At 42.3% G+C, this 11,505-nt stretch overlaps 1 protein-coding gene across 5 annotated transcripts in view; it reads right to left on the reverse strand.

Annotated features, from left to right (window-relative positions):
• LOC132238330 (nuclear body protein SP140-like protein) overlaps positions 1 to 9,630 on the reverse strand; it is a 126,938-nt gene extending 117,308 nt beyond the window's left edge. For 2 of the 5 annotated variants that reach the window (XM_059703491.1, XM_059703487.1), the window contains exons 1-4: positions 8,807 to 9,214; positions 5,264 to 5,423; positions 3,889 to 4,057; positions 3,166 to 3,249 (exon numbers count right to left, since the gene is read on the reverse strand). In XM_059703491.1, coding sequence (XP_059559474.1) covers positions 3,166 to 3,249; positions 3,889 to 4,057; positions 5,264 to 5,422 — 412 coding nt within the window. In that variant the 5' untranslated portion in view covers position 5,423; positions 8,807 to 9,214. Of the gene's footprint in view, positions 1 to 3,165; positions 3,250 to 3,888; positions 4,058 to 5,263; positions 5,424 to 8,806; positions 9,215 to 9,520 lie in introns of those variants that run through there. The other 3 variants (XM_059703490.1, XM_059703488.1, XM_059703489.1) reach the window with 3 other exon arrangements.
• Between the last annotated feature and the right edge of the window lie 1,875 nt (positions 9,631 to 11,505).

Consider the following 11,505-nt stretch of genomic DNA (forward strand, 5'->3'; position numbering starts at 1 on the left):
GGTTACAAACCCAAGGCTTTGCCTGGAATATCGTATTTGAGAATAATGCTCATTTAATCAGAAATGACATTATACTTTTAGGAACTAAGGTTGACTTTATGGAGCCAATGGGAAACAAGTACCAGCCTTATTGGGAGAACGGGTCTTGTACCTGGCTTACAAAGTTTCCAACCTTACAGTTTTCTTCGATATCCAACTACAATCCTCCAATCGAATGTTTCACATTTTTCTTCTACTTGCCTGACTCAGCATCACCAAGAACTAAAGACTTGACTGCTCAGATCCCTACCAGACTCCAGGTTGTTCTGCAGGTGGTCTTTCCCTCACAGTCCAAAGAAGCACTGTGAACTGAAGACTGGTGATTTGGCATTGACCTTGAAGGAACCAGCACTGCAGCAGACCATGCATGAAGTTGCAATTCTCCCTGGACAAGTGCTGATGGACACTAAGGAAGTCCAAAAAAATGGGCCACCCATGCCCTTGGATGGGAGGTAACTAAGACTATGCACAAATCACCAAGAGCATAGAGATCTTAACTTCAAGGAATTTGAGGAGGTTCTGTAAACATAAATGACACTGAGTTTTGAAGACTTGGTACCACAACAAACAAACAAACATAAAACAAGGAACTCAAGAAGTCGTGCTATACAATTTTCTAAAGCTGATATCTGTGTCCACTGGCTAGGTAATTCTCTTTTTTTATTTTAATCCTCACCCAAGGATATGTTTTTCATTAATTTTTAGAGAGAGGCGGGGAAAGAGAGAGAAACATCAACGGAAGAAAGAAATATTGATCAGTTGCCTCCCCTCAGCACCCCAACAGTTAGGGGGTCGAACCTGCAACCTAGCTATGTGCCCTGACCAGGAATCAACCCCCCCCCCCCCATTTTGGTGTACAGGATGACATTCCAATCAACTGAGCCACATTAGCCAGGACTGGACTGGTTAATTGTCAAGGTTCAACTCCTGGCTCTTGACTTTAATACAACATTTGTACTATTATTTCTCTATTTCAGGCATCCCTCTTTTAAGATGTCTAATCTCTTGGACCCTAAAACAAATGTCATTCACCACCACCTCTCAACTAGTTTTATAGGAACAACAGCAGCAAGAATCCTGGAGAGACTATTTCTTAGGCCCTGCTTCATCCCATTTGGGAGGCTTATGCTTACCCCTGAGTTGCTCAGTGACAAACAATATTCATGCTGAAGAAACAGGGAGTCTGATTGTTACAGTAATAGTTAAGAAATCCCCCCCTTTGGTGTTTCAGAAATGACAAACCAGCTAACACTCTCCTCAGAGTTTCATCTCCATTCTGACTCATAACACCCATAAGGCTCTAAGATGACTCTCTTGTTTACCTTCCTCTATAAAACCCCAGGCTTCCTTCTTTTTCTTTGAGATGGTCCTCATTAACGAATGTTCTCCTTATTGCAATAGTCTGAGTAAAATAATCTCCTTAACTTAAAAAAAAAAATTGCCCTAAGCCTCTCACATGTCTCAGCCTGCTTGCTTCCCTCACACTTTAGAAAGTAGCCAGAGACTGGGCGCGTGTGTGTGTGTGTGTGTGTGTGTGTGTGTGTGTGTGTGTGTGTCCCTTCCTCCCTCCACATGACTTAACCAGGTAACTGGTTATTTAAAATGTAGGAATCAATCACAGTTACCTTGTTCACCATTCAGCAGTAAGCTCAGCAACTCTTTTGACTCTCTCTCCTTTTTTATTCCAGGAGCTTTGGATTTACCAGGCACTTAAGAGAGATCAAAGGAAAGGAGAGACCAGAGCCAGTGACCAGGAAAAAGGCTAAGGTGTGACCATCCTGAGCTCTGAGATTGAAACTAAAGTCAGCTGCTCCTTGTAAAGAAATACTGCCGCTCCAAGAATCCCACCTCAAATCCAACCAAACCCCCTTCTACCTCTTTCTCTCCCTTTTTCAATTTTCTACCAGGGTCCAATCTCCAGGCATTGCTGCTTCTACCTAGGAAGGTATTTCTGCATCCGGGATGCCACTGGCCTCTGTCTCCCTGACTTCTCCTGTCCCCTGTTTTGTCTTCTTCTTTCTGGAGATGCTCTCCAGCTCAGTCCTTGATATCTCTATTTTCCTTCCCAGCTCTCTTCCCCTACACCTCCCCACCTATATGTCGGGTTCCCTTCCTGTTCTCTCTGTCTCTGTGATTTCCCCACTTAACCCACAGAAACAAAAGATGCACTTTTTAGTTTTATCAATGTATTCTGGCAGTGGAAAGAGGGTGATAGGAAGTGACAGCTTAAAGGATATGAGGTTTCCTTTTGAGGGGCTCAGATTATTTTGGAACTAGATAGAGGTTATGCTTGCACAATGTTGCACACTTTTAAATGGTTGATTTTATGTTATGTGACTTTTACCTCCATTTAAAAAGGAAAAAGGAACAGAGGCTCTGGCTTCAGAATGCCTGGGTTCATCCTTGCTTATTTGAACCCAGGCCAATTGCGTATATGGTCTCTTGAGATTTCAGTTGTCTTATGTGCATGATAGACATGTAAGTGATACTAACCTTTAAATGCAGGTGTGAGCACTAAACCCACAACTACCAAATAGATGTTCAATCAAATGAGCTCTTAATAATGTTATTCTTATACCTTCTTGCTGTCTTTCATTTCCCTCTCTCTCTCTCTCTCTCTCTCTCTCTCTCTCTCTCTCTCTCTCTCTCTCTTTCTCTCTCTCTCTCTTTCAGTGCCCACATCTCCTTCCCCACACCCCTACCACTTCCTCTTTTTTCTATATGACGTCCTTTCTTCTTGCATATTTCTGCTCTTAAATAACATCCCCCACATTTAAATTTGTCCCTTCTTCCATCCTCAAGGTTGATGTTGACTATGGGCCCATAGTTCTTAGCCCTTCACAGTTTCACAGTGACGGTTTCCTATGGAAACTCATAATTTACACTTGGGATCTTAATCCACCCTCCAGGTTACTGGGCAAAGAGTCTCTCTCTGCCACCTCTTGCTAATACCCTTGGATTCCACACAGAATCAGGTCATTTTGGAATCAACTCAAAGTAACAGTCATCTACCACCCCATGTTCTCCTGGTATTCCTTCCCCAGCACCACCGACTCCTTTCGGTTCCTTTATCTATTTTTTCCTCTTAGTCATAAGACAGCAAAGTTTGTGTCTTCTCATAATTACCTCGTTCACAGCTTGGCTGAGTGCTGGACATTTCGTGTGTCTCTTCTCTATCACTTTCCCAGGAAAAATGTTTGTCTTGGATCACTGAACAAAGGAAAGAAATTAATTACAGGTTGCAGGTAGGTAATTAGGGACACCAACTCATAATTACGTGTCTAGGTGACCAATGAATCCATGTCTTTCAATGGGGGGACTTCTGGCCCTTGGGTCAGTGAATCTCAATGGCTCCTGACTTGGTGTTGCTTATCCCTTCCCCTGGGGCAATGAACGGGGTGGGGAGAAACAACACTGAAATTCTATGGCAATGAGTCTTGGGTTTAAGGATGGTGGTGAAACTGGAAAAGTTACTAAAGTAATTAATCACCCAACAAGATAATCAGAGAGGAGTAAAAGCATTCTCAATATAAATTCTATAAGTGGAATGTCTCTGTGAACTGTACAAACCTTAGAGAAGAACAGAGGAATTTTCTCATTAAGAGAGCTAGTTATTCCCGAAGAAGAAAAAAGGACATTATTAAGCCCAAATTAAGCCCTAGTACAGTAGTCACTTGGCAGGTTATTTTACATGGCAGTTTTGTTCACAGTTACTTCCATTCATACTGCCTAACATAGGGCCTGAGATGTGGTAAACATTTCATAAATACTTGTTAAATGAGTGACTGAGTTAATGAATGAATGTAAAGTAGACTTGGACCCCAAAAGGGAGGGAAGAAAATTGATTACCATTTTTGAAGCTTCTATGAACCTGAATTAAATCAGGATACTCCTTCAGATGAACCCTGCTGAACAGAGCTTGTAGAAGTGACCAATCAAACATCTTCTCAAGGTGGCAGAGAATATGATACACCACTCTTCCTACAGGAACCAAGTCTTTACAAGCTTCTTGAGAATCCTTTAAAACAGTGCAATGGAAAAAAATATATAAAGTGATAGTTTTTTTTTAAATATATTTTATTGATTTTTTACAGAGAGAAAGGGAGAGAAATAGAGAGTTAGAAACATCGATGAGAGAGAAACATTGATCAGCTGCCTCCTGCACATCTCCTACTGGGGATGTGCCCGCAACCCACGTACATGCCCTTGACCGGAATCGAACCTGGGACCTCTCAGTCCGCAGGCCGACGCTCTATCCACTGAGCCAAACCAGTTTCGACATAAAGTGATAGTTTTAAAGTTAAACAACCATCAAGGAAGTAATTGCATAGAAACTCAGTCTACCTTTTCAGTGTAGATTATAATTTCCATGTCATATTTTAGAACTTCTAGTATATTTGATCAATTGCTTAAGACCACAAATGGAGCCTTCCTCTTGACTTTCGAAATTTCATCCTGCCTAGGCTGTTTCAATAATGGATCTTTGCATAGCAACTGCGGGTATGAGAAGTCCTGATAAGACTTTAGGATGCAGGGAGATGCACAACGCACAATCACATGGTGACGAGTTAAATTCCTTCTCTGTCTCCAAGAGGATCCACTAATCAAATTTGATTGAATTCCAAGATTCACAAACTACCTAATAAAGTTTAAACACTTTGGAGGAGACAGCCACAAGACCAAAATTTGATTTATAATGGCACAAATTCCCTGTGGATTTCATTTGAAATAAGTGGATATGATGATGAAATACTGTCCCAATTCTTTCAATTATTTTAATTTTATTTCATTTTGCTATACCCTGTAAATTGCTATGCATCTGCAAAGCATATCCGTTTCAATCCAACCATTTCAGCATTACCCTCCACCCCACACACATACCCCAACATGCCCCACAGACAAGAAGGGCTTCATGGGCACAGATAATAGTGTGGTAAAGGCCTGGGTGGATGGAGGAGGTCAATGAGGAAAAAGGGGGACATCTGTAATACTTTCAACAATAAAGATACATTTTTTTTAAAAGGAGAGAAAGGCTTCAATTAGAATAGAAGTATTGTTAATGATATCTTCTTGCCCTGTCACCCTCAACCTTACAGGATGATTTACTAATTTAGTAGAGTCTTGCCATGAAAACTATAAAGGGCTAGATTTTTAATCTAGGATGCCAAACACAAATTAATGTGAGGCTAGGGTACCATGGAGAGATATAATTCACTTCTCTTACATTATAGAGCTCTTCAGTGATGAGGGAGTGGTCTCTGAGGCTCTCAAAGAAAGGAAATGGCTTTGTTATTGCATTCACTATCTCCGCCTTATTTTTCTTGAAGTGAGTCAAAAAAATTTCATGGGAAGTTGTCTCTTTGTGCTGAACTGTTGAAAACATCCTAAGGGAAAAAATAGAATGAGAAAATTAAATGTTAAGATTCAAGACTTATGTGGTCATCATTTCACAGTGTATACAAATGTCAAAGTATTATGTTGTAGACCTGAAACGAATATAATGTTGTAGGTCAATTATACTTCAATTTTTTTTAATCTTCAGAATTCCATTTGCGAAGAAAAAAGGCTTTAGAAGAAATAAAAAGAGATCGGTGTTGGTCTAGTCATCAAGACATGAAGAGGGGGAAAGAAAAAGATGCTCTGATCCCATCAGACCCACATGTAGAAGACAAAGGCAGAACTAACTCTGAAAAATTCTGCTGGATCAACTTGAAGGAAGTATGTAATAACAAAACTGACATGTGACGCTTCTGACCCCACAGAAACAGAGTAGATTGTTCAAGGCCTCAAACCCTCCGAAGCAGAGAAAGATTCACAACTGGGGATAGCACCACTGAGGTAGTCGTCTCTGTAAGCTTCACCAAAAATGGCTTCAGTTCAGGATTGAGGGGTGAGCTGAGACAGCAGTTTATCATTCAGAGGAAAAGACTTCCTGGGCCTGAATTCAAATACAGGAGTCAGTGGCAGCTGCACTGCTCACAGATTTTCGCCTGTGAATGAGAATTGGAAGCAAAGAACAGGTGCCTGAGAACTTCAGGTGGGAACATTCATTCCCAGCTCCTAATGTTTTCTTCCTGGGAGAGGAAGGGGGCGAGAAGACATCAATCAGTGTGACACTCCTGGTTTCTCCCTTGCACCCTCCTCCTCCCCATGAGAGGTAAGTTCTTAGATGTTTCTGAAGAAAGAACACAAGCTAAGAGAAGCCAGCCTGGGGGTACAGAGTAGGCCTCTAGACTGATGCTTCAGGTACAGTCATTGTGAGAGCTGGCCTTGCCTGGCCGGGGTGGGTTTCCTCCATTGTCGTTTTGATTAATAATAAGACAGATATTATGATCTCCAACTACCTGACTTCTTATCTCTCTCTTAAGTGGCTCTAAAATCAAGCACATGTAAGGTGTTATTGTGGGGCCCTCCTTGAGTCCCCACAAAAACCAACTGAGATATGTAGCTATAGTCTTTGCTCAGAGAGGTGCCTATTATAAATGAAACCTCCCTAGACAGGTCCAACACTGATTCACCATTGGTGTGCCAGAGCACGAAGCTCAAAGGACAAATGGAAATCAAGAGGTGTTAGATATCAAGGCTTAATAATGGGAGGGGACGTCACGGGAAATGGCCCAATGGGAAACACCAGGAATCTGTCTCTCCATTTAGGCAACAACTGTACTAGCAGAAAGTGTCTGAAGTCACAATTTTGGAACTCTGTTGAAAAGCTTTTAACTTGCAGGAGAAAGCGTGACTGGTAAAGTGTGATTGATTTGGGCTAATTTCAGGCTTTAGTGCTGTACTGGTACCTACCCCCCACCCCTAGCCTAGTGGCAGGCAGCTGTGTTCGAATTCCTGATATGGCTTGCTAGAGCCAGAGTGGACAATAAGGAACCAGTCCCCCAAACATCAGGGGTCTGTTTTCTGATTGCTGCTCACTGCTTTCCGTCTCTGAGGTGCAGGCACAGAGATAGGCAGCCACTATTGCAATCCCACTGGCTGAGGTGGTTTTCTGGGGATTTAAAGGAGCTGCACCTGGATTTCTTTGTTTTATTATATTTTTATTTTTTCCCTTTCTCCCCTTTTGAAAGCCAGACATGTAAGATTAGACATTCAAAATCAACCACATACACAAGGCAATTTAGAAAACAATTGCACATGCCCATAGACAGATGCAGGCTCAAAAAAAAATAGGAAAAGAACTTAAGCTTTCTCCTCCAGCTGATCCCCAGCACAGAGATATTCTTCAACTATTGAAAAAATAACAAAAAGAAAGCAATTCCATCTACAATAGCATCTAAAAGAAGTAAATACTTGGGAGTAAATCTACCCAAGACATGAAAGATCTGCATGCAGAAAACTACAAAACATCCTTGAAAGAAATTAAAGAAGGCTTAAGTGAACAGAAAGACATCCCATGTTCATGGATTGGAAGACATACAATGTTAAGAAGTCACTGCTACTCAAAGCACTCTACAGAATCATCACAATCCCTATCAAAATTCCAACAGCCTTTTTCACAAACATAGAAAAGCTGATCCTCAAATTCCTATGGAATTGCAAGGGACCCTGAATAGCCAAAACAATCTTAAAAGAGAAGAAAGTTGGAAGACTCACACTTCCCAACTTTGAAATGTGGTACAAAACTACAGTATTTAAAACAGTATATACTGGCAAAAGGACAGAAATATGGATCAATGAAATAGAATAGAAAAACCATCAATAAACCTTCATGCATATAGTCAATTGATTTTCAACCAGGGTGCCAAGATTATTCCATGAAAAAAGGATAATCTTTTCAACACATGATGCTGAAAAAAACTGAATATCCACATGCAAAAGAATAAATTTAGGCCCATACCTTACCCCACATACAAAAATTAACTCAAAATTGATCACAGACCTAACATGAAGATGCAAAGCTATAAAACCGTTAGAAGAAAACATTGGGGAAAATCTTCATGGCACTAAAGTTGGCAATGATTTCATGGATGTGACACCAAAAGCACAGACAGCAAAAAAAAAAATTAGATAACCTGAACGTCATCAAAATTAAAAATGTTGTACAGCAAAAGACACTTTCAAGAAAGTGAAAAGACAACTTACATAATGGGAGAAAATACTTGCAATCACGTATCTGATAGGGGATTCATATTCAGAGTCTACAAACAACTCCCAAAACTCAGTAACAACAAACAACTCTATTCAAAAATGGGCAAAGGATTTGAGGAAACATTTTTCCAAAGAAGATATGCAAATAGCCAGTAAGCACATGAAAAGATGCTCAACATCATTACTCATGATGGAAATGTAAATCAAAACCACAATGAAATATCACTTCATTCCTATAGGATGGCTATAATAAAAAACTTTTTAGTTTTTTAAACAAACCCATACACAAAAAGGAACAAGTATCGCCCTGGCTGGTGTGGCTCAGTTTGTTGAGTGCCGTTCCCATGCACTGAGATGTCAGGGCGCATGCTGGGGTTTCTGGGCTGGATCCCCAGTGAGGGGGTATGCAGAAAACTGCGAATTGATGTTTCTCTCCTTCCCTCTCCCTTCCTCTCTCTTTAAATCAATAAAATCATCTTTTTAAAAAGAAAAGTAACAAGTATCAGTGATAATGTGGAGAAATTGGAATCCTCAGACATTGTTGGTGGGTATTTTAAGCGGTACAACCACTGTGGAAAACAGCTTGGTAGCTCCTCAAAAAATTAAACAGAACTACCATATGACCTAGCAATTTCCCTTCTAACTACATATCCAAAAGATAAGTACACACAGTAAAAAGGGGCGGGGGGAATTCTCAGCTTAGTGGTGAATGTGGTCTTGTAGATAACGCGTATGATATTCATGAAGAATATCAGAAACTTTTCAGAGCCACATCTGAACTTCTTACTCTGCATGTTCCGACTGTGTGCAAAGACCCAGTGGCAAAAGGCACTGGGTGTCAGCTTGAAGCCAGGCTTCCCAGCCTCTGCTCCTCCCCTCCCTAAATTCAGCCACATCCTGGTTTGGCTCTTAAACTGAATAGTTTGACAGAAAACAAAGGGGGAGAGATTCAAACTGAGCAGGACGTCCTGTCCTCTAGCTCCTCACTCTTCCCCAAAGGACATAAACCTTATCTGTCCCAGTCCCTTCCTGGACCTGGGCTGGGCCACTGACTGAAGCCCAGGCAGCAGTTGGTAACACAAAAGTCAGGCAGAGGGGGTTTGCCAGTCAACGCCGGACAAAAAAAAACAAAAAACCGGGCGGCCTCCTCTTTCTTGCACAAGGGCTCTTACGGGAATTCAGCTGCTGGCCCCGGCAGCTGGCTGAGAGCCCAGCCACTTCCAAAAGCACCCTCCCCTCTTGGGTTGACCTCAAGTAGAACGCTCTTTCTACTACAGCCATACTACTGATAAAGTATGAACATGCTTTTGACCCAGATAGTGAAGAGCCGATGCCCCAAGACCCTACAAGCGCCTCCCACAGGTCCATCCCCCCTAACCCCTACCTCACAGACCACCCCAATCAGGAAGCTAATGGCAGGGGTTCCTCCGGGAACCGGATCCAACAACCTTCGGTAAGGATCAGTGTTCGCCAGTGTTCACCGGGTTTTTTTTTATTCTAATTTTAGCAAGTGAAACTTCATTTTAAATTTGCTTTTTAACTTTTGCTTCTCTCTGTAGCCAGGCCACTCTCCGGGTTCTACACTGGTCTACACTGCCCTCTGGTGGCAGAGTGTGGATATTTCAAGTCCCCTGTAGAAGTATTTTGCCCCTTTTCCCCTCTGAATTCATCCTGTTGTCCTGTGGTGGGGGAAAATAGAACTCTCATCTCAAACCTTTAACCAAATAGTTCAAAATTAAGATCGGAAGTACCATATTTCCTTACAATGAAGGGTGAAATAACATAAACAATTGGTGCATGACATGGTTGTCCTGTTTGGCAGTTCATATGCCCATAAATGGGTTTATGACCTAGTCCTAGACAAAGAAGTTGTATTACAAATTGTGAGGGAGGCCCTGTGTGTTTGACTCTTTCTACCTCTTTTCTGAGCTGTCCCATTTCCTAGGTACCTGAGGCCTTCATTGGGCATAGGTCTCACTAAGGTCAAGGCATCTGCCCTCTGGATTCCCCCACAGGCTGGAGTGGCCTGAGGTTGCAGAGCGGTGAGGTGGCACCTGGACACCCACCAGGACAGCCTCCCCGGCGTGCAGAGCCTGTTGGCTTCCAATGGCTTGCCCCTCCAGATTCTGCGCTCTGTGAGTGCTTCCTGCAAGGTGGCTTGAACAGAGAAGGAAGGCTGGGCATCACAGTGAGCATAAACACAGCAGACAGCTGTCTTGCAAGGGGAGACCGGAGGTGGGTTGTTGTAAGTGGACATCATCATGGGAAGGGCATCACTCACTGTCTTCTCTTCCAGCGTGAGTTAACGCGCAGCACCTGACCATTGCTCTGGAAGTGACGGGTACTGAAGCGGCTCCACACCAGAGGCAACAGCACGAGGGCCCTCTCTGCCAGTGGGAGCTCTCTGTGACCTGTGTATTTGGCAGACAGACCTGAACTTTGTGTGTTCATGAGGGTCCCGTACAGAGAACACGGTGGCTCTTGTCGGACTGACAACCAGAACGAAGATGGCATCATGGCTGTGGCCCCAGGAAACAATATCTATATAGAGCAGCGGTTCTCAACCTGTGGGTCACAACCCTTTTGGGGGTCGAACGACTCTTTCACAGGGGTCGCCTAAGACCATCGGAAAACACGTATATAATTACATATTGTTTTTGTGATTACTCACTATGCTTTAATTATGTTCAATTTGTAACAATGAAAATACATCCTGCATATCAGATATTTACATTACGATTCATAACAGTAGCAAAATTACAGTTATGAAGTAGCAACGAAAATAATTTTATGGTTGGGGGTCACCACAACATGAGGAACTGTATTAAAGGGTCGCGGCATTAGGAAGGTTGAGAACCACTGATATAGAGCACCCACCAGGGGCAACCAAGGGCTGCGAGCAGATGCAGCAGTGCCCATTTCCCCTGCCTCGTGAAGGGGAAGCAGTCGGTAAACAAAAGAACTTCGTGTCACAGTTCCTGAAAGTTAAAATCCCAAGGAACAAAGGAACCCTTAATATGTTCCTCCTCTGCACGAACATTGAGAAGCCTTTATAAATCCTAAATGTTTTACTGGACAAATACTGTGACCTTTTCAAATGTTTATTACCAGTACTCTCTCCATATGGCTTTTTGAAGAGTTCCACCACCCCACCCCATGTTAAATGTTGTTAGCTCACATCTTCCTTACCTTCTGCCCAGCTGACTCCGAAGCAATCGTGGAGGGGTGAATAGGTTGTATTTATATGTTATGGTTTTTTAAAAAAATAAAGGAATAAATAGGGGGTAAATCATTTTCAAATTTATAAATAACAAGTCTTTTTGCAGAGAGCACTGGAGCAAAACACTCTTCGTCTCCCTGCCCAATTGG

Source organism: Myotis daubentonii, chromosome 7 (assembly GCF_963259705.1).
Source record: "Myotis daubentonii chromosome 7, mMyoDau2.1, whole genome shotgun sequence".
Lineage (NCBI taxonomy): Eukaryota > Metazoa > Chordata > Mammalia > Chiroptera > Vespertilionidae > Myotis > Myotis daubentonii.